A 23,006-nucleotide genomic window follows, 5' to 3' on the forward strand; every position below is an offset into this window, starting at 1 on the left:
GTGTGTGCGTGTGTGTGTGTGTGTGTGTGTGCGTGTGCGTGTGTGTGTGTGTGTTCCCTGCAGGCTGGGTCGAAACAACAACTCTCTGGGGGGAGTTAACTATATCATAGAGAAAATGACTTCATGTGTGAACATCCAACATATCCACGCAGAGTATGACCACACACACACACACACACTATAAAGTGAACTAAAGTTGGTCTTTTTACAGGCATCATTGTTGTTAACATGGTTTTACATGGATGCCATACTTTCCCCACATGCTATCCTTTAAAATATTTTACAATTTCAAGTGTAATTTTTCGCTCACTCTCACACTTATGAATCAACTTTTTTAGTGACTGTGAGAGTCAGTATCTTTTCTTTTTTTTCAGGAATTATGAAAAACTGATGACTGTGCTGTATACATATTCATTGGATTTTGAATAGGTTTCATAGGTCTCAAGACAATTAAATTGATTCTGCAAAGAATACACCATGCACCATTCAAACTTTCAGTTCAAGTAAAAATAAAACATGGACCAAAATAGGAGTTCTTAGATGGGTAAGTTTATGATATGTTATATAAGCATATGATCTTTTTTTTTCTTGTTGCAGTGGAATGAAGGACATTAGAATAACTCTCTCCCAAAGCTCTGATGTGAACAGGTGAGTTTTATAGTTAAATAAACCCAATAAATGCAAACAAATAATCAATCAAGCAATTCACTCATGAATAACATACAGTGTAATTCTGTAAATATTGCACATATTACACTCCATCAATTCTCTCTTATCTTCCCCCCATCCCCCATCCTTCCTTGTAGCCATAAAAATAACTCTGCACCAGCAGTCAGGTAAGACATGAATACAATAACCCTGTTGTCAAATCTTGACCACTGTCCAAATCCTAACCAATCTAGCCAGGTTCCTTGATGAACTTTGCTCCAATTGTGAATTATAATGGTTGCTGATGAGGCACATGTACCTTGGCATTTATTATTTTTTTTGTTTGATTCCGACACTTGGATTCAAATCAGGTGGTGGTGTGAGTCTCCCTGGCAAGCTGTCAGCTCTCAGTGTCTCCATGTTTCTTGCCTATTATTGTTGGTTGCAGGTTGTTGAACCAGTCATGGGACAAAACCAAGATTCAAAGACTGAGCCGGTCGCTGGCCCGCTGCCCTGCCCTCTCTGTCCTGGAGTAAGTACCCAAATCCAGCTCTTCAAAATCAGGAAGTCACATAGCAGTGTGACAACATAATTCAGCAGAACTGAAAGCAATAAATAAATTAGTCAGTTATTGAACTGTCGCATCACCCTCTCTGTCCTGGAGTAAGTCGACATGTAATAAAAATATGTTCACTCTGTAAGCAGCTAGTGAAAGTAGTTGGTAGAAGTCGTTTCCATGGGCCATCACTTCCTCTTTTGTCACCAAGGCAAGGTTGGCCCTGCTGCTGCCAATCAGTTAGCTTACACTGATGAATTTACAGTAGTTCAGTGTTAGGGTTGCCAGTCTGAGCAGAGTCACTCTTTTGGTTTATGTAACAAATGACCAGGACCATGTGATGCACATCGCTATCACTGATAATTATACAAATCAAGTGTGTGTGTGTCTGTGTGTGTGTGTGTGTGTGTGTGTGTGTGTGTGCTGCTCAGTGTGTCTGGAGGTCAGTGGGAGGTGGAAACTCTCAAGTCACTGGCTGAGTTTTTACCCAGGCTCAACATCACCGAAAAAATCATGTAAGACTGGATTCAAACGTTCATATTCGTACATATTGTATACCAAACCAGTGAATTTCAATGTTTATTTATGCTTTTGCTATACTCTATTTTAGAGTAGATACTAGTAAACATTCACAAATGCCTTGTATACCCTGATATTAGAGAAAGTATCATAGAGAAGGAATTTAAAATGGTGGGAACTATTTAATTTTTAGTGGTCAAATAGTCAGATTTTGGTCTTTAACGTGATTTTGAAAGAGTAAACAATCAGAATTTGTATTTTGTTGCAATGCAATACCATTTATTGTTATGAACGTAAGGCGAGAAAACAGTGTACAGCATACACAAGAATGGACCACAAACTACAGCAGTTTGTTGTATTTGATATGTCTTCTCAGTGTGAATGACAGCTGTTTATCAGTGGAGGGTTTGGTGGTTCTGACTGCTCTACTGTCTACCTGTCCTGCTGTGGTGGAGCTTAATGTCAGGTACAAACACACCTAGACCTGCATGCACATACATATACACACACTATAGATGTGTGCATTTTCACACATACAAACAAATCAATCAACACAAAAAAATCCTCACTCACAATCAAGTGTGATCATGATGCCATTCTTTTGACATAATTTGATAACAGTAATAATAGTCTTTATTTAGTATTGATTTTGTAGGCATGAAATCCTAACGGTTTATTACTGGACTATGATTTAATGTAGCTGTAATCCTAACTGTAAAACAACCAGGCACATAATTACATTTCATGAAGTTAGCCTTCCATTCGTCATTCATTTGACTGCATGCTCCTTTGGTATCTAGCTTTGTGAGTTGTTCACAAATACTGATAAGGCTATCATAAGACACAAGAATATAACTTAATTCTTAAAAAAGCAATATCACTGACTAATGTAACTGTTTCTGTGTGTCTCTTACTGCATATCAGACTAGAAAGTCCTGACAGCGTGTCTATAATGTTCTCTGGAGCTACAGACCAACCAAGACAAGAAACATCCAGGAAGCTGTGGTGTGTATTAAGCTCTCCTTATACACAAGTATCCCAATGTACTGTATCCATGAAGTTTTAAATGTACATGTGATACATGTCACTCAAAAGTAGGGCCATCATGCATGGTGAGAAGAACTATGATGAGGGTGATGATGTTCATGGTGATGAGGATTATAATGCTGATGATGGTGATAACATATTTATGATATTACTGAGCATGGTGATGATAGAGATGATGTGATGAAGATGATGATGGTGCTGTGGCCTTTGTCAGTCTCAGCTGCTGTGGTTTGCTGCCAGTTGACCTGGGCAGTGTGTGGAGAAGTTTGGGGCCCTCCTCTGACCTCACACTGCTGGAGTAAGATACAAACACAGACATGGACACACACACTGACCATACACACATTCATGCATGTACCATTGTATGTACAGGTAACTGCCAAACTAAAGGAATCACTGAAAGTGTTTGGAACTCTAACGAAGGGATGTGACACCATCTCTTAAATGGGAAATTTCATAATTTGGTGTTTTGTCATTCCAAAATCTCAACTGGGTTGACATCGGGTCATTGGGATGACCACAGTATATAGTTTACTTTGATTTCATGCTCATCAAATCATCAAGTGACCACTGTGGATGTAGGCATTGTCTTCCTGGAAGATCCCATTCCCATCAGAATAGAAACTCTTCACAATAGGATGAACGCAATCACCCAGAATAGCTTCACTGGCCTTTACCTTCCCCTATCAAGGGTCTGATGGATCTAAACCATGCCAGGAAAATGCACCCCGCACCATAGCAGAGCCACCAGAGCCGTTCACTGTGGGAAACAGGCATTCATGCTGTAGATTAATCATGGCGTTGCATGTACTTATTGCTAACTGAGACGAGGTTGAAGAAAAAGTCATCTGACCATGTGACTTTTATCACTCCTCAGTACAGCCCATTGGTGTTCTTCACGTCACTCACAAAAGTGCATTTTTAGGTGAAATAAAGGGTTTATTTTCTGTAAACTGACAATAATATCCCTATTTCTGAAGTTTTTGACAGCTTCTCCTTGATGAAACTGCCTGCTCACATTTGCAGTCAACAGACTCAGAGTTGCTTGTCTGTTTTTCCTTGCATCTCAAACAAATATCATCAAAGATGATTCATTTCTGTCCACAGTTGCCCCTAGCTGATGATGTTTTTCCCTCAGATTTCCATGCCAATATCACCTTAACCACTGTTCCTCATGAAACATCAGCATTTATGGGCTGTATCTGTATCTCCCTAGTGATCTCATACATGACCCTAAGCATGATGGGATGCTATTTGCTTTATTATCTCAGGGACCTGCTCTCAGTATACTTTGAATATCCCATTTACTCAAGTGTTTGCTTTATTTTGGCTTTTACCTATGTATCCCTCTGTGACTCTCTTGCTTTTCACATTTTGTAACCTCTCATATTCTGTGTCAGTCTATCCAGCAACTCTTTAGGGAATAAGGGTCTGAGGAAACTGTTGGATCTCCTGCCTCGTCTTAGCAAGATCCAGGAAATCAAGTAAGGCTCACATAAAGGGTAAAAAGACAAAGAAAATGAAAAATGCATTATAAAAGTTCAGTAAAATAAAAAAAACCTCACTGGTAATCTGTGTAGTGAAGGCAAAATAAGGCTATATGATGCTATGATGTGCTTTTAATTCTTGTTAGTCACCAGGCAGCAGAATTTTGTGCCATGACTTGCTGAATCAGATAGGAGGATGGGGTATTTAAGGACGGATGAGATAAAAGTGTGCATAACTCTCAGTGTTGTTGTTAGACAAATCTGATCTAATCTCGACGATGCTCCTAAATTGGCAAAAACATGTGAATGTGGAGCAGGATTGCTGAAAAAGAGCATGTGTGCTCAGCCAACCTGCCCTGGGTAAATGAAGGTTAAATAAACAAATAAAAATGTCTGTTATTTTGGGTTTCCCCTCACCGAACTGGTTTCAAATGAAATATACTCACACCAGCAACTAACTTAATTAGCCTGGGGTGTTGCATTATAAACGGCTCATTTAGAGCTAAAATGTGTGTTTCTCCCTCTCTTTCTGTGTGTGTGTGTGTGTGTGTGTGTGTGCGCGCGCATGCATGTGTGTACTGTATGTGTTTCTCAGTGCCAGTAAGAATGACATCAGCATGGAAGGAGTGGTGATGCTGGCTGGCGCTCTCTGCTCCCGTCGCAACTTGACGGAAGTTCACATCAGGTTTTACATTTTAGGCCTTTTATGAGAAGAGCCATAGCAGAATTAACACTGGCTTCACCAACATGGCAAGCAGCCATGAAAAGTGCAACAGCTGTCAAACGCTGGCTTAATTCATTTATGTCTGTCTGTCTGTCTGTCTCTCTGTGAAAATAAATTCCATAAGAACAGTGCATAGAGGTTGATTAATTGATTGCTTTTAAATCCTAGCATCTATCAATTGAATGCTAAAATGTGTAGTTCTCTAATGAATGCTGTCTTGTTGGTTTTTCCAGTGATGGAGGCAGAGAGCAGGTGATCCTGAAGTTCTGCCCCAACAAAAGGTAGCAAAGCCTTTCTGGTGAAAAGTTCCACACATCTGAATACCGCTGTCTGCATTTTCATCTGTCAGTTAATCACCTAATCACTTTCTGTGACAATTTCTCAGTGATGAAGAACAGCAGATCAAGAACTTCAGGTAAATTGATAAAGATTTAGAGGACTAACATGAGAAACTCCATAAGCCATCCTTCAGCTTCCATTTAAATACGCACTTTTTAAGTGAGCTGTGTCATTCTTTCCTGGGCTACTTTACCACAATTCATCACAAAATAAAGAGCAGAAGCAAAGCTGTGGTTTTGCAGTGACATCTAAACTCTCTCATCCTCTTTTATACTGTAGGGTAATCCATAGCAGCATCCTGCCATCTGATATGACCAAGCTATGTCGGAGATTGATCCAGTGTCCCTCCCATTTCGAGCTAGAGTAAGCTGAACCTATTGCATATCCATACATTGTCAGATTATGATAATGAGGGCAGAGACAATGTACCTACTGTTGTGGTGTTGTCAGTTTGTCTCACAGCTCGCTGACAGACGAGGCTATCAAGAATCTGCTGAAAGTCCTGCCCAAGATGACATCACTGCAGAGGCTCAAGTAAGAAACCCTCACCTCACCAAATGATTGTGTGTCCAGAAATATGTACTGTCTTATATACAGCAATACGTGCAGGAATGCAGTATGTGTGAGTCATGTGCATGGAGACGATGAATTGTGCCAAGCAGGGCAAACGTACAGAACAGACCGGAGCAGGGGAACACAGAGAAACAGTCCAGAGCAGAGCATAGAGACAGCTCAATCAGGAGAGACTAGGTTCACAAATTCTAAATGCTTTGATAAATAGCATATCTGAAGCTATTGTCCGATTATGGGGAGAAGAACCCAATAAATCGGGCTGTAGATGTACAGTATCTCTGCAAATGGAGCCTTGATGCTGGTGGTGGTGGGGTGCAGATCAGCAGCAGCAACTGGAACGACTGCAGCATACGGAAACAGCTGTTTGAGGTAATAAAGAGTGCATTGATTTGTGATTGGTTCCCAAGTGGGTGTGATGGAAGGTGTGGAAATGCTTAAGCTTAGCTGATTGGATGATGCAAACTGAAGGGGCGCTGCCTTCATGAAGGTTTAATATAGTGAACGCTGGCAGGCTCTTGGTTCTCACTCACTCACAACTTTATTGGGGCTATCAAGTGGTAACCTCTCATCAAAGATGTTCTGTTTGTCTTTGGAGAAAATGTGGCAGCAACATGACATCCACAGTACAACCTGGCCAAACTCTATCTCTGTGCTCCCAGCAGAGAGTGTGATCTAAGTTTCATAAGATTAAGGTTACATTCAGAACACTGACATGCTTTAAGATTCATGTTCGCTGTCTATATCACATGCTTATCATCTTATGTTCCACATGGTACAAAATTATTGAAAACTTCTGGCAGTCAAATGACAATTTCAACAACCCTTTCTTCCCTTCTTACACAGTGTGAGCCACAGCGACATGTCCACAGACGGAGCACTGACATTGGTCAGTTGTTTGAGTGACAGCCAGCGAGTCAAATCAGTGGAGCTCAGGTACCTGTGTTGCATCCATCAAGAAAAGAACACACCACATTTTTCCTGTATTGAGGGAACACCATGTATACCTACTATTCATTTGCATTTTATTAACAACCTGTTTGAACTAGTTTGAGACTAGAAATAATAGGAAAGATTATGATAAATCTGTTATCTAAACGATTATATACATTTTCCTGTCATTTATTCATATCTGTCGTTGCTAATGTTTGAAATAGTAAAATGTTGCTTTGAACTCTATTTCAGGCCTCAAAGCAAATCTTTCATCCAGTTTGACACTGTGAAAGCAGAACAAGCCAGCTGCAGGTCAGTGTCTGTGGTCAGCAATGATATTCAAATGTATCGACGTTGGTTTTTTAGTTCACTGTCTGCCACTAGAACTGGCAAAACTTGAAATACCGGAAGGTGGGTGGTGGAGAACTCAGTTTGTCACTTGTCCAAGCGCTCATTGCATATCAGATCTAGCTACTGTTCAATGTTTTCTCTGATTGCCTGTGTAGCGCTGCATTCACACTGGTGGTATGCGGTAGACGGCAAACTGGATGTTCATTGTTTTCAGTATGAGAATGACAGTAAACTGCCAGCACTGCCGGAAAGTACCGCCTACCGCACCAGGAGGCAGAACTTGGTGTCAAAGTACAGTCTTCCCACCTTGCCTTCTGCTGTGGTGGTGAAGACAAACTGAATGTTGAAAAGTCTAATGGCAAAATGGATGCACATCCATGTTTGTTCACCTGTTCTTGTCGCCTCTTCCAATGAAGATAAAATAGTGAATAGGCAAGAAGAGTCCAGCAGAAAAAAGATGTGATGCCAAATGTAGTTTTTGCTCGGCTGTGTGTGTGTACACAACATAAGACCTGATTGATTGTCTGATTCACTGTCTGTCAGGCCTTGTTCACACCATTCCAATTTCCAATCTGCCTTTTTATGTTAACGTCAGAGGGGAATGGCCACAAAGCAGGTGGACTAACGCTGTCTAATTTCAAGTACAACTTTTGAGAGCCGCACCCATGATGTCGACCACTTTTTCGTGAACTTGCCAAACACAATGGAATTTTACAGTACATAGGTACAGTACAACCAGATTGAAAATGGAGAAAGTACCAGAGGAAGAGTTGTAAGTAGTTGTTCCTCAATTTTGAAGTGTCAGTGTGGAGCACATAGGCTGTGCTGTGGGATTTTCTGGTTAAGTGTCTGAGAGTTGTACCTAAATACTGCTTTTGTTTATCAGCAGAAAATGCAGTTGAGGCAGCACCTTTTCTACAAAAAAGCGGAATAGTGAACACACGCTAACGTCTGTCTGACTTTCTGCCTGACTACTGGTCTACCTGTCTGTCTTTCAAACTGACTAACCATGTGTCCATACAGGTTAACACATTTTAACCTGAGCAGTGACAACTTGGAGAGACTGGTTGGGATCCTACAGCAATGTCAGCAACTATCTGACCTGGAGTATGTGCCACACACACACACACACACACACACACACACACACACACACACACACACACACTCATGATCACAAACACAAACACAGTCTCATACATACACTCTCTCACTCGTTCCATCACTCACACAGTATTGGCATGGATCCTAACCTCTTCTTTTTTTTGACTGTAGTTTATCAAATAACCTTTTGGAAGATGAGGGAGTGAATTCTTTTGTGAATTCTCTACCAAGGCTTCAAATCACCAGCTCTGTCAAGTAAGATACATGTGTTCATGCTGCACAATATTGATGTTTAAACCTAGCAGGGCCATGCTAGTTAGTAACTGTTTAGATTCTCTATTGTGTTGTAAGTTCTAGCACAGAGCCATGACATCTGCTACAGACCTGTTGCTATGTTTGTGTTGTGGACTTAACTGTTTTCCCATCCACAGTCTGAGCAGCAATAGCCTGACCCGGCAGGGGGCACTAGATGTGGCCGGTACACTGTGCACCTGTGACCAGGTCTCTGCTGTAGAAGTCAGGTGAGTCTCTGCACTGTAGCGATCACATCTTGCCAGAATGGAAAGAGAGAAATGAGGGAAGGAAGGAATGAGGGAGGGGGAGAAAGGAAGAAGACAAGGAGGAATGAAGGAGAAAGAATGAATTTATAAGAGCTTGACGAATTGAAAGAATGAATTAACAAGAATATATTTACCCCTGTCTGTCTGCCTGGCTGTGTTTCTTCTCACCTGTTTGTCTCTCTGATGTGTGATGTTAGTTTGGGAGCAGAGCAGAGGTCTCTCATCCGTTTTGGACGAGATGGAAGTTGTGACAAAACTCTAAGGTAGGACAAGAGCATATAACAGGAAACGACAGTATGTACAAGACACATAAACACAGGAAGCTGTGGTTGATTTGGTTGTGTCTGCACAAATGAACGGTTGAAGCAACGGTTGAAGCAATAATAATGATTTATTAGATTTATTAGTGTATAGTCATTTTTAATCGATCACTATAGGGCAATTCTCTTATCGCTAAAGAGCTATCAGAACTTTCTAGTGTTAGTTTAACATAAACAGGTATTGATTTCATTGTAAGTAGTCACTGAAGATGCCAATATGACTGCTTATCACTCCTCAAGTCAAATGAACTAGCATGGTACTGTGCAGTGGCTTCCTGTTTGATTCATTTCCTTCAGATAAGTTATGTGCATCTCCCCACAATACCACCAAGACCCTTTGTTGTGTGGAGCAAGGTGTGTGGGGTGTTTTTGATCTCATAACAACTCATCAGTGAGACTATGACTAATAAAATATCTCTCAGATTTGGGTCAGAGAGAAAAGAAATCTCATTAAATGGGATCCCTGGCCCTAATGTGGACTAAGTTAGGGGTCCTTGTAGTATACACTTAAGACATACACACTTTGGTTGAATTATCTTCTCTTCTCTCTCCCTTCCCATCTCACTCTTTTCTCCCATTCAAATCTTCCTCCTACCCCCCCCCCTCTCTCTCTCTCTCTCCCTCCCTCTTTCTCTCTCCTCTTCATCCCTTGTCTTCCCTCTCCAGTGTCAGAGAGAGCCGTTTGGAGCCTGATCATCTGATCAGACTAGCAGAGATCCTGTCTAACTGCCCCAGTCTGACCAAACTGGAGTGAGTACACCTGGGGCAGCCTCTTCCAGACCACTTTAGAGCTGCTGTCACTTCACTCCAATTGCAACATTTCAGGAATTTAGAAAGGCAGACCTATATTCAAATGCATGCCCATGTAGTTTTAAAATGATACATCTGCTTTGTGATGTGTTTCATTGGCCCTGTAGGTTCATGAAACCTCCAATTCATAATGCTGTTGTCATGTGAAAACCGTGTAACTCCAATTTTGCTGATTTTCATGTTTTAACTTGTGTTGAAGAATAACAATGACATTTTGCCTAGTTCTTAAAAAGCTGACAATTGGGAGACACAGAGTTTTCCTGAAAGATTTTATATGAGTGCAAACTGCACCTGCTGATGAGTTAGACCTGACTGATTATTGCTATGTGTCTCTCATTGTATAAGGTTGTCCAGTAATAGCCTGTGGTCTGACAACTGTCAGGCTTTATGGGACAACTGGCCTCCACTTAATAACTTCACACTGTGGAGGAACCATGGACACACACACACACACACACACACACACACACACACACACACACACACACACTCACACATAGAGAATTAGTGGTTGCATACCATTCAGCAGCTGAAGCAAGCAAATAAAAGTTAATCTAGTCTCAAGGGACAAATGTTATAGCCGTAATTTGTACAATGCAGTGACAGCACTATCATGTGAAATTTAGTAGTGATTATTTTGTGGTTGGTGTCTGCAGGCTCAACAACAATTGGCTTCAGTCGCAGTGGGTTGAAGACTTTGTGAGACTGCTCAGTGGTCACAGGAAGTGCGATGTCAGGTGAGAAGAGATCGATACAGCTTCTGTTATCTGTTCCTGAAGCGCAGCCTGAAGCCAATTTCCCGTCACTACTTCCTTGTTCACGTAGCCATTCTGCTGTCCTTCCATACTGGTGGCATTTGGGGTATGAGAGTCATACGCCAGTAGTCAGCTCTACCACACAAAAGTGATTAGAAGTAGAAGAAGAAGAAGAAGAAGCAAGTCAGCCAGTGAGGTCAGCTGGTAGTGGGACCTTTCTAGCAGTAGCTGCTCACCACTGTTGACACTGTTAACACTGTATAGCGGAAACAATGTGCTGTATTACACACACACACTCTCTCTTCCTTCTCAGTATTGAGGAGTGCTGGATAACATCAGAGGCAGCTGTTAATTTGGTGTGTCGCTGTCTGGATGTCAACAGCAACATACACACTATCAGGTGAGATATGCAGATGGATACACACACACACACACACACACACACACACACACACACACACACAGGTCCATACTCACCTCAAAGATCTGCAACACACCTGCTCTCTAATGACACACATACATATACAAACTTTTCATTATAGAATGGCCGTTTGATTATGAACGATCAAAAAATGCATTTACCTTGCAGGGTGCAGCAAACCACGCTACACTTGTCTTTGATGAAGTCCGCTGAACTCACTTCAGTCAGGTAACAACTTTCATGTTACATATTTGACTGGATTATCTATGAATTAGTATGCGATTGGAATACACATACGCTATCAGTACATAATACAAAGCCAACATCTATAGTCAAGGATGGTGTGTTCTGCAGGTAGTTCGCATTTTTCTGTCTCTTTTACGATATCAAACTTTAAAATGTTCAAGGCTGTACTGAACTGAGGAAAAACCCGATTAAAGCAACAGCTTGGTTCATCTGTCTTTGTGTTTCTGTTTTCAGTGATGACTCCTCAGATCCAGCACCATCAATGCCTACTGAGAAAATAGGGTACAAAACGTTTTCTTCTCAATTTTGAGACATTAGTACAACTAATGTACTGTAAATAAATAACACTACTATAATTGATTGTCAGCTTATACTGGCCTCTACACTGCATTTTATACTGTGTGTTACTGGGCCAGATTTTGTAAGAAATCTGCTGGATTTAACAAGTAATATACAACTTTATTCCCATTCCATTATAGTTCAACTTCATGTTAGTCTAGCTCATCAGAATGCATATTTTCTGTTATCAAGGGCTGTTATCGGCTCTTATCCATCTTCTTGATCTTCAAAACAAAGTGTGATTCCTCTTTGTAACAGGAAGGGTTACAAGATTTATCGGAAACCTGGTCTTGAGAAAGACACAATACTACATGTAGCAACTTTAGAAATCTTTGTAAATAGAGCCAATGTTTCAACATCAGAGACCAAAATATTTTTGGCAATAGAAAATAACCTAGTTGGTTTTCTGTCTAAGTGACTGAGTCTCCTCTCCTCTCCTCTCCTCTCCTCTCCTCTCCTCTCCTCTCCTCTCCTCTCCTCTCCTCTCCTCTCCTCTCCTCTCCTCTCCTCTAGCCTTGTCGACTGTGCAGTAGAAGGGCACCACCTAGCAGCTATGAGCAGCATCGTCCAGAGATGTCCTCTATTGACAGAGCTGGAGTTAGTACCATTTGTTTCCCTCTACAAAGATAAAAAGACTAGCCATGGATTACACGCTGTCACTGACTATAGTTTTAATCAAATATATTCCTAAATAAGGAAAGAAAGAAAGAAAGAAAGAAAGAATACATACATACATACATACATACATACATGCATAATATAAGTCACTCCACTATCAGCTTGCCATCCCATTGCATTCAATCCCCACTCTCCAGTTTTATTTGTGACACATATTCCTAAAATTTCCTCTGATAATATTGTTCTTGTTGTCCATAGTTTGTCCCTCAACAGCCTGGATAGAGAGGGAGCCGAGTTCCTCTGCTCCGTCCTGCCCTCACTGCCAAATCTCACCACTCTCAGGTAACAGTTTTGCCACTTTTTCCATTATGAATGATTGATTTTAGTCCCGGCATGAAACTTATCTGCTGTTTTCTCCTATAGTGTTGGTTCCAAGGAGACTTATGCAGATGCGGTTGTGCAGCTGTCAGTGGCCTTGCTGCAATCGACAGGCATCCAGTGCTTAAAGTGAGCATACATCAAATAACTTTTATTCCTAAGGCACAGTTTTACTCGGCATAAACAAACAATGAAGCAATCTGAAAACAGTCTAGACTGTTTTCATTTGTGCTGAACAGAATATAGTACAAAAAGTTGTTTGGTTGTTTTCTCTCAGTAAATCACTGTCTTCACTCGGAGAGCGAGCCAATAGCGCTCTCCCTTTCACACTTAGTTACAATGTCTGAAAATTCACTATACTTTTCTAAAGATTTCTTGTGATATTTACAATCACTGCAGTGAACTTCAGAATATAATCAACAGTAGTGCAAATTAGCAGCAACTAAATCCAAGGCACTTTATTTCATCATATCATTTTCCATCCCAGACTTCACCCCCATATAGAAGTCAATGTTTTCTGAATTAAATGGCTGAAAAGATCTTGCTCTCTCTCTTTCAGTCTGTCAGGTCATGTGATCAGTGACAGAGAAGCTGAGATTCTGGCCAGAGTGTTTCTGAAGCTGCCCCGTCTCAGATCAGTCAAGTGAGCATGCTGCCCTACATATCACATACATACTGCTGTAACATACAGCATATACAGTGCAGCTATAGGCATGCACTTTAGTTTTATACTCAGAGATGTGTGTGAAACTGGCAACAGCCACCATGTAAAAATAATTAGTACATATCACACAGAACATGGGATTATATAAAGAAGGCCAGTGATTATGTTTTATCTGTTTCATATAAATAAATGTGAGAAAATGCTACTGTTTGACTTGTCTCCTCTAGTCTGTCCCGCTGTAGATGGACAGTGACTGGAGGGCAGGAGCTGGTCAAAGCACTGGGACAGTGTGTCAACCTGGAAGGGCTTTGGTAATACATACACATGCACACATATATACTGTGATATGAATGCACAAACATGCACATAGAGATACATTTTCTCTCCTAGAATGCGTTGAAGGTCTAAGTAAGTGTGTGTGTGCTCCTGCAGTCTGGCCTCGGTGCTCCTGGATGAAGACAGCAGAGTGTTTCTGGCCCACGGACTACGTAAGACCAACTCTATACGCAGACTCAAGTGAGTACCACAACGCTGTCCTCTGTATCTGTCCAAGAGGAACAGTATGTACACAACCCCGGTATAACAGTAATCACCAAAACCCATCAAGAATAGTTGTCGAACAATAAGAATAATTGATTATTCTCACAACCCAAGTGATTTTGAAGGCTAATCCAGTAGCCTACAGTATTTATTAGCCTACAGCCTAAAGTATTTATTCAGCTCATGTTACATTTAAGGGACTTGGAACAATTTTGGCAACATAGCACAGCAAGTAACTCCTGATTCTGGAGAAATTGTTTTTTCAGCATCATTTTTGAGAAACTTGTGATTTCATTAGCTGAAGGTTTTTGATTGCAGAGATTGCCCAGAGACTGCAAGCATTCACTGTATTACCAGAAACACTTATTTATCATTACCGTTAAAAACCTGGTAATAGAATGTATATGATGTTTCTATTAGATCTTAGATACTTAGATATGTTTGGTCTGCACAATGGAACTATAACAAAAACAATTTAAATGAAGGCCTGATCGCTTGGTTGAACCTGAAATGAGACTCTGTTTATCTGGAATTTGTGTGTGTGTGTGTGTATGTGTGTGCATGTCCCAGTCTGAATAACGTTACCATGGTGATGGGATCAGCAGAAGAGAACGGTGTGCAGGACCTTCTAGATGCTATGGAGGGACTCACACAAATGGAGGAGATAGAGTGAGTTTTGCACACACAGAAATTATGCTGCACATAATATGTGACACACACACACCCTCCCATCTGGATCTCTCACAAGAGAAAAGTGGACATCAACCATGCTAGATGTGTTTTTTTCTCTTGTGGTGTCAGGTTGGAGGGCTGGAGGATGGCTGATAGAGGGGTAGAACAGCTGACCAGACTCCTTCCTACCTGGACAGGCCTCAGGAAGATCCGGTAGGGAGGCGTGTTTCTGCATTTTTCTAGTTCTCCTTATAGTGTATTGTACATATTCTTAGGTGCCAGTTCACTTTCCTTGCTCCATTCATCATGGTCTGCTACCATCCTCCTTGCATTTTTCTGTTCGCCCAGTGGTAGCAGATTCTGTCCAGACTGTAATTCATTCAGAGTCATTTCAGTGTCATTTAGTGTAAGTCATTCTTACACTACATCTTATTTTCTTAAAGGATTTAAGCGATTTTGGACCTATCTCTTACATACCTGTAGTACCTGGACTTGGCTCCGGAGTCAGCTGTTGGTTGAAACAGCGAGCTCCTGTTGCTCCCAAGTTTTTTTTTATAATTTGTGTAAGAGTGTGTACAAATATACTGTATCCTAGTGTACTATTGTACTGTACAGTGTATTCTGAGTTGCTTGTTTTGTCTTTTTTCTACTATGAATACTTTAATTACAGTATAACTTAGTATAATATGGTATAGCATTCCTTCATTGCTCTTTTTAATGTTCTTGTGTACGGGCCACATTTCAGTTATCTGTCTAAACCTCTCTCACTCCCTATCAAGGCTGTCAGTCAAGTATGTCAGACTGCTTATAATGCTGGTTTTGTGTGTGTGTGTGTGTGTGTGTGTGTGTGTGTGTGTGTGTGTGTCCAGTCTGTCAAATAACCTCATCAGTGACCAGTCAGGAGAGAAGCTGCTGGAGGCTTTGAGGAGCTGTAACCATCTGGAGGAGCTCCAGTAAGGGCATGATGAACATTGTACATTTAAATACCTAATAGAAAATCAATTGTGTGCCTCATACAGAGTTTACATGTATATATTTTTTGCAGATTCATATATATATATGCACCGTGTATATATGAGGCTGCAGAGGTGATTTCACATTTTGGCTCAGGAACCACATGAATCTTTTTCCTGCTTTTTTATTGCCATGTGTGAACACTACTACTATTAAAGATGTTCTTTGCTAAAAAAAAAATCGTGTAGGTTTCTATGTAATGTTTTTCATTTGATCTGATTTATTTTAGTCAAGAAGTGTACACGTTTAAAAAAATCCTTTCTCGTGCATATCTGTACCCAGAGGACAACACAAACCAGCATTAAAACACCTATTTCCACTGTCTTCCAGTCTGTCCAGTAACAGTCTTGGTGATCTCACTGCTGCCAGGATGTCTCTGGTTCTGCCCTCACTCACACACCTCACTGTGTTAGAGTAAGTCACAAACACAGACACACACAGACACACAGACACACACACACACACTCATGTATGTATGTATTGACCTGGGTTTTATTGTTCTTGTTTATGTCCTATGTGTGTGTGTGTGTGTGTGTCCTTTGTAGTCTATCACAGAACAAGCTAGATGATGAAGGGTCTGTGAGTCTGTCCAAAGCTCTCGTCTACATGAAGAACCTCACCAAGATTAAGTAAGACTCTTAAGCTACAATCATTTTGGAAAACACAACCCTGATGGATTATTAGACTCCTTTGCAATGTGTTGCATCAGGGTTTTGTAACAAAACCTGCACTGATTCATAATTGTTAAGTGTATATTAAATTATTTGTTTCATGCTACTTCATGGTCTTTCAGTCTGACCTCCACTGGGACCTCAGAGCTGTGTGCCGTAGCTGCCAGTCTGGCCCACTGTCACCTCATACAGGATGTGAGGTAAGATGAAAAAGGAAATTGAATCATGAAATAAAGCAACATTTGTTTATGCTGAAAAAATTACATTATATAAGCTACACTACTCTTTTTGAGTGTAAAGAAAAGCCTGTGTCTCTCGTTTGGAGACTTGCTCAGATTCTATGAGATTTGACTTAACCAAAGAGAAGAAGAGGATGTTGCACATTGAAGAGAGCATAGAGAGAGACACAGCATAAAGAGAGGGAGCTGAGATTTGAATGATGGTGATTTATTTCATGCCAAACAATACAAAAAACTGATCTGTGAGAAATTATAGACAAGGCATTCCGGCTTATGCTATCATCAGTGTGAAAAACAGCTCTCACTTTCTATTTTGAGAGGTGTGGACCCTGTACTTGCTTTTCTATTGTTGCCTTTATAAACAGTCAACAAGTTCATTATTATATGCCACACATTCTCAGTGGACTCACCGACATTAGATCTTTTTCCTCTCTTGTCCCTTTTGGTATAAAGCATCACAGACCGGCCTGGTTGGTAAAGATTAGCGTGCTGTGTGCAGTTTACTGATGTAAAGTCACATTTATGGGTACTGAAGTTCATATTTTTCAAAGAGTTACCTCTTGCTGCCATTTGGAGCTGCCAATGTGCCAAGTTGCCCCGTGCAGCTTTAAGCAGCCTACATGTTATCAGCCTATACACATGGTTGATCTTGAGTTTGCATTGATCAGTTAAACCTTCATACATAAATAAATGTCTAGCCCTTGATCTGATTCTAATTTCTAGGAGCCACTTGTATAGAAGCCACCTTGTAATTCTGTCTCGCTCTCTCTCTAGTTTGGGATGGAATGGTTGTGGCGATAACGTGGCAGTGGAGTTGGCCAACATTCTGCCGCTCTGTCAGAAGCTGACCAGATTAGAGTGAGTTTATGAGCATACACACACACACACACACCTACACACACATACACACACATGCATACCATAGTTATTGTAGTTTTACAGTTTCTAACAGTTTTTTTTTATTTTGGTTTTATTTTGAAATTGTATTAGTTTGTTTAGTTTTGGTTAATTCTCAAATGGCGATTGTTTTAGCTTAGTTTTTTACTTAATGTAACAGTTTTAGTTTAGTTTGAATTTAGTTTCAGTTAAAGTTTTATTTTTTTCAGTGGCCATGCTTGTATGGAATGTGTTAGTTTCAGTTTTTCATTAGGTTTACTTTTCGTTTTGATTTGTTTTTTTATGCCTAGTTTTAGTTTCAGTTAACTGTAATATCCTTCATACACACACACACACACACACACACACACACACTGGCATAACAAGGTATGTATATGTTTATTTCTCCCAGTCTGGAGTCTAACAGTGTGAGTGTTTCTGGAGCAGAAGCCCTGGTTAGAGCCTTACAGTCCTGTCCTGATCTACAGCTCATCAGGTAAACTTGGCTCGCTTTTATAGTTACCATCTGCTGATAGTATAATGAATAGATGCATGGAGCAGTTTATAATGTCTATAAATGCATGATTTATATTTCGAACAAGCTTTGTTTGGATTTTTAATGTATATAAACATGCAGAATATTACATTGTCCTTCATTGTACTGTCTAGGCTGTGGAGGAACAACATCTCTAGCAGTGAAGCCCAGAGACTCAGTCTGAAGGACAGGAGGCTCAATTTCTCATCCACCTGATCCGGCCTGCTTTGGTCTGACTGGCAGCGGCGTTCTGAAGGAACCATCGTAGTGTTCCAGTTTATCACTGTATGATAAGGTGAATTAGTGCTACAGTACAGTATTGCTGTTCTTCTCAGAGACTTGGCATTGTCATTAAATGTGTTTTGAGGTGTTTAAGGTACATTTTCAATGCTAGTGCAAGGATATGGCAGTGATGATTCAGCATAAAATGTCTGTATTTCAGTGGCACAAAAGAAGTCAAACAGTGTGAGTTGGGCACTCCTCTAGTGCCAAAACAATCATAGTTGAATGCCTTTCAGTTGTTTGAAAAAAAACAAACATTGGGCTATCTTGAAAAGGAACCATCTGCTTTGGAGACTGTGCAAGTGTAAAGTATGATTATGCACATATCAATGGAGTAAAATGTTTGGCACCAAATGGCTGCAGACAGGAGCTGAGGAAAACAATACAAAAAATAATTAAAAAGGGGAAGAGGCCATAAGTCAATGGGGCAGGTTAGCTAATCTCTTGAATGTATAGCATGAGCCAGCTTTATGTACTGGTTTGCCCCCTGGAATGAACAGTAGGCCTTACCTCTAACCCCTTTATCTCAGTGTCGGGGGTCCCACTAGGAAGATTAAAATGGATTCTCAACTTTGTCTCCAAAAGCTGGTGTTTCAACAACTGAAAGTCTATTGACTGGACAATACTCATTTGCTGTCACAAGACCATTGCGTTCCCATATTCCTGTCTTGTCAGAATGACTTTGACACCAAGAAAAAATGCTGAAAACCACTGTTATGCTTAATGCTGAGTACCATACAGAGGTGGCTGAGTGCTATTTTGAGGCTGTATCATAATGCTTAACATTGACTTGAGTTTGCAATAAGCTCTCCTGTGAGAAACTACTTAAGGACATTGGCTCAGATGTCCACTGAGACATTTTGCACTTCACTATGTTTACAATTAGAGGCCACGCTTTACAAAACAATCAATAACACACAAACTCACAGTGAAGCAAAAGTTAGGAGGGGGGAACGCCCACCCCTGTCATCCTCCTTCCTGGTCATTTTAGGTTGTGGTCTCTATCAACTTGCGTATTTATTTCTGTTCTTATCACACATCAAAAATTATGTTTATTATGTTTATTATGTATGACTTCAAAAAAGTTGGATATTTATTTAGATGTAATTTAAACTGAGTTTAAATTATTTTCATAACTGAATTGAATGAAGCTAATGAAATGCAATTTACTTTTGTAAAGCTGTTATATTTTTCGATATTGCATTGTAAGAGAGGTATTGTATATTTTTCTCACTCGTGTCTGAAAGGGTGGATGCCACTCCATTTGAGTTCACATGCTGTACAGTGTGTTATTCTTATGGCCTTGGGTTGAAGTTTGGACTGGTGTTTTTTTATGAATTTGGCCAATTCTCTCCCAAATCTAGCAGCTGGAGGAGTGAGACTCTATCTATGGTGTCATACTAGTGTAAAACCTGGAGTCTCACTATTGTATTGCTGTGGATTATGACTCATACATAGTTTGTAACACATATATATATTCATTCAATTCCAATTCAGACTCTATAGAGCTATACATTGGTAATGTGGATTAACAGGCCAAGCTGCCCTAAGGCATAGAAATAACATACTATTAAAAGGTTTGTGTTCCTCTTGTGTTCATTCTCACATAATTTGCTTTTATTCATTCTGACTTGCACTGAGATGTTGACTGAGCAATAAAGAGGTTAACCTTCAGTGCAGGCCATCATTTACTCTTTACACACTCACTTGATCTTTCTTTCTTTCTTTCTTTCTTTCTTTCTTTCTTTCTGTCTTTCTTTCTTTCTTTCTTTCTGTCTTTCTTTCTTTCTTTCTTTCTTTCTTTCACACCCTTCCACTGAAACTGTCTTAATTCCTGTTTACAGTGCAGTGGCAATGCAGTTTCACTGTATAAGTCTCTCACGCCTCGAGGATATAAGACATAATATGCTTCAGTTAAATATGTTCACAGGACACAAATGAAAGAAAATTAACACATGTAACATCATGTTAAATGTTCGCTTATCTTGTCTTTAATAGACTCCTTGTGTAGTTCCTTGTGCTGGTGAGAGGAGCAAAGCCCCAGACAAGGCCCTGTGTCCGGCCTAAGCCCTTTATTGTCTGGCAATATAAAAGGAAAATCATTTTATATATCGATTTCATTGCTCTAATGTAGTTATTTCAGCCTATTAACTGCTAAGAATACCTCATGCTATTTCCCCGCTTTGGCTCACTACCCAAAGTGAACTAGTAAACACTCCCAACATTCATGTTCCAGATTTTCATATTCCAAAAAAATAAAATTTTTAAATTCTTATAGCTAATTTTTTAATTCTTATAGCTATAGACATGTCAGTATGAGTTTGGGTTTCTGCCATGGATAAACCTGCTTTTATATAGGCCTAATCCCTGCGCACTGAACATAAGCCATACATGTCTCATTCAATACGAACAGCTGAGAGATGATTTGCCTTTCAGTGATGAATTTCGGCAGAGTGGGTTCATTACGTTCACCTGGCACTCTCTGGTGGTTAATACCTTTAGTACGGTGTATGGTCAAGTTGCTAGAATGCAATAAACTAGTACTGATGTGTAAAATGTGTAAAAATCAAACATTTTAGAATTCATTATTTTACTCATTATCTCTTTGCCTATGCCACAAATACATACTGGGCAGCATTATTAACATCCATCAGTATTTGTTTTCTCCATATAAACATGAGAAATCGGTGATAATTATGGGTCATTTTGGACATTATTATGTGTCTTGTGAAAACTAAGGAAATGCATCTTTGAATCCTCAACACGTGGAAAGGGGGCGAGAACAAACTTGGTTATACACTTGTGCTACTAATATTAACCACAAGAGAGTGCCAGGTGAACAATAAACATAAATAAATGAGAACCATAATGCCATATTTTACCAATTCATCACTGAAAGGCACATTTCTATCACTTAAGCTACACTTGCTGGTATTCATTTGAATGAGACAGGTATGGCTTTTGATAAATGTCTAATGACTGGTTACCAGATTCACATCCTAAATAATAATCAAATGTCACATGTTTTCCCCAAATAGGTTACGTATGTGCGCTACCAAACCATAGAAAGAGAGAAAAAACAATATTAATTCTATAATACATTTTTGGATAGGGTTAGGGTTAGTGTGTGTGTGTGTGTGTGTGCGTGTGCGTGTGCGTGTGCGTGTGCGTGCGTGCGTGTGTGTGTTTCCCTTTGAGCTCTGCAGCCTCTCGCGTCTCTCCATCCAACACCAGCGTGCCAAGCCACACACAAGTTCTGGTTAGACCTTTCAAAATAAAACACCTATTTACGATCACGTGTTGCGACAGGTTCGAGTAATGCCGATGCTTTTATTTTGAAGGGGACATCGCCGTACCTTCCGTCTTGCGCTGGTTAATCTCTGCGGACTTGACGCAGCTCCATCCATCACTAGCTTTTGGTAGAGAGAGGACTGTGTAAGATACTAGGATGATTTACACTCAGTCGCTGTTGCGCTTTCCAGTGTAGCCTACTCGGGATAAAAAATGGCCACAGCAACTTCAATTTGCGCTCTTTTGTAAGAAAAGTGCTTTGGAAGGGGATTGTTCCGCACTGTGCGCCAAAATTAGAGAAATTGTCAACTGAGAAGCGGGTGAGAAGTTGGACGTCATTTACTGTGGTGAGTATAAAAAAAATCAATTTTCACAATTTCTTCTCTATTTAAATTTCGTTTGTGGGGTCTAACAGTCCGTGCAGTGTGCTTGTATAGTAGATAATGTTTTGACAGCCAGTTGCTCTGTTAAGTTCAAATTAAATAAAAACCTATTTACTGTTTCCCTTTCAGAGTGGTTGGAGATACTGAGGTTTGGCATATTAGCACAGGATGTGGCACTGGTTGACAGGGGAGAATTGTGTGTGTGTGTGTGTGTGTGTGTGTGTGTGTGTGTGTGTGTGTGTGTGTGGTCGCGCGTTTATGGTAGAAGACCACATTTCGCTGCTCAAACACCTTGCTCCCAGGCTCAATATGAAAGGGGAACATGCAGTGTGTGTGTGTGCGTGTGTGTTTGTGTGTGTGTGTGTGTGTGTGTGTGTGTGTGTTAGAGAGAGAGAGAGAGAGAGAGAGATACTGGAGTTAAGTTCTGCTATTCCACTATTTTATTTATCCAGTCTATGTTGAATTTCTACGTTGACATTTTTTTGAATGATTACTGTTTACATATAACTATTTAATTTCTATTGGTCACATTGGCAGACTGGATGGGTCATTAGACTTAACTAAATGACTATGTATGCAAAGCTCACTCTGCTGTGAGACAGTTTCCACTTCTTGCTGTGTTTGCTTTGTGTGTGTGTGTGTGTGTGTGTGTGTGTGTGCCGTGCATTCCCTACACCATGGCCATGCTGTCTTGCTTGTTTGTCACACTTTACCATCAGGCTTTCCACGGTATCATCCTGCAGAGAGGTGATTCAGGTGAATGTGCCCGTCACTGCTGAGTCTGACTCCTGTGGTGAGTGTGGATGTGCTGTGTGTCTGGGTGTGGACCACTTCATCAGAGCCTCTGTGGGTTTGGTTCTGTATTATGGACTGCTCAAGTTCAGTCCCGGCCTATGATCTGTGATGCGTACAGTATGATATTGGTGGAGCAGGAAATTGATCATTCTGTATAGGGGCTAGTAGAGTGTTTCCATAGCTGCATGGATATGATACAAACAGCATAGTATGGTATCACCGCTCTTTGGTTTTCCATTGTCAGACTGACTTTCCCTGCCTGCACTCTTGAAACTGGGGTAGCACCACCACATGTATGTAGGTCCCTTTACCAGCTTCC

At 40.4% G+C, this 23,006-nt stretch overlaps 2 protein-coding genes across 2 annotated transcripts in view; both read left to right on the forward strand.

The window, feature by feature from the left end:
- Positions 1-20,447, forward strand: part of nlrc5 (NLR family, CARD domain containing 5) — a 34,062-nt gene extending 13,615 nt beyond the window's left edge. Inside the window, exons 16-55 of the mRNA XM_071542414.1 lie at positions 64-153; positions 598-648; positions 807-836; positions 1,097-1,180; positions 1,636-1,719; positions 2,100-2,189; positions 2,648-2,728; positions 2,985-3,068; positions 4,171-4,254; positions 4,853-4,942; positions 5,215-5,262; positions 5,367-5,396; positions 5,600-5,683; positions 5,771-5,854; positions 6,737-6,826; positions 7,076-7,135; positions 8,198-8,281; positions 8,450-8,533; positions 8,710-8,799; positions 9,036-9,101; positions 9,825-9,908; positions 10,625-10,705; positions 11,037-11,123; positions 11,313-11,372; positions 11,625-11,672; positions 12,243-12,326; positions 12,606-12,689; positions 12,771-12,854; positions 13,285-13,368; positions 13,617-13,700; positions 13,822-13,905; positions 14,500-14,598; positions 14,731-14,814; positions 15,471-15,554; positions 15,946-16,029; positions 16,161-16,244; positions 16,409-16,486; positions 17,300-17,383; positions 17,814-17,897; positions 18,071-20,447. Coding sequence (XP_071398515.1) covers positions 64-153; positions 598-648; positions 807-836; positions 1,097-1,180; positions 1,636-1,719; positions 2,100-2,189; positions 2,648-2,728; positions 2,985-3,068; positions 4,171-4,254; positions 4,853-4,942; positions 5,215-5,262; positions 5,367-5,396; positions 5,600-5,683; positions 5,771-5,854; positions 6,737-6,826; positions 7,076-7,135; positions 8,198-8,281; positions 8,450-8,533; positions 8,710-8,799; positions 9,036-9,101; positions 9,825-9,908; positions 10,625-10,705; positions 11,037-11,123; positions 11,313-11,372; positions 11,625-11,672; positions 12,243-12,326; positions 12,606-12,689; positions 12,771-12,854; positions 13,285-13,368; positions 13,617-13,700; positions 13,822-13,905; positions 14,500-14,598; positions 14,731-14,814; positions 15,471-15,554; positions 15,946-16,029; positions 16,161-16,244; positions 16,409-16,486; positions 17,300-17,383; positions 17,814-17,897; positions 18,071-18,152 — 3,115 coding nt within the window. The 3' untranslated portion in view covers positions 18,153-20,447. The remainder of the gene's footprint in view (positions 1-63; positions 154-597; positions 649-806; positions 837-1,096; positions 1,181-1,635; positions 1,720-2,099; positions 2,190-2,647; positions 2,729-2,984; positions 3,069-4,170; positions 4,255-4,852; positions 4,943-5,214; positions 5,263-5,366; positions 5,397-5,599; positions 5,684-5,770; positions 5,855-6,736; positions 6,827-7,075; positions 7,136-8,197; positions 8,282-8,449; positions 8,534-8,709; positions 8,800-9,035; positions 9,102-9,824; positions 9,909-10,624; positions 10,706-11,036; positions 11,124-11,312; positions 11,373-11,624; positions 11,673-12,242; positions 12,327-12,605; positions 12,690-12,770; positions 12,855-13,284; positions 13,369-13,616; positions 13,701-13,821; positions 13,906-14,499; positions 14,599-14,730; positions 14,815-15,470; positions 15,555-15,945; positions 16,030-16,160; positions 16,245-16,408; positions 16,487-17,299; positions 17,384-17,813; positions 17,898-18,070) is intronic.
- A 1,254-nt stretch (positions 20,448-21,701) lies between these two features.
- The window catches only part of cpne2 (copine II), a 57,477-nt gene continuing 56,172 nt past the window's right edge, over positions 21,702-23,006 (forward strand). The window contains exon 1 of the mRNA XM_071542424.1: positions 21,702-21,856. The gene's annotated coding sequence lies outside the window, so the exon portion shown is untranslated. The remainder of the gene's footprint in view (positions 21,857-23,006) is intronic.

The sequence above is a fragment of the Centroberyx affinis genome, unplaced genomic scaffold (assembly GCF_046629955.1).
Source record: "Centroberyx affinis isolate AG114_WGS23_722 - 3 ecotype Tasmania unplaced genomic scaffold, CSIRO-AGI_Caff_v1 ptg004100l_1, whole genome shotgun sequence".
NCBI classification, from domain to species: domain Eukaryota; kingdom Metazoa; phylum Chordata; class Actinopteri; order Beryciformes; family Berycidae; genus Centroberyx; species Centroberyx affinis.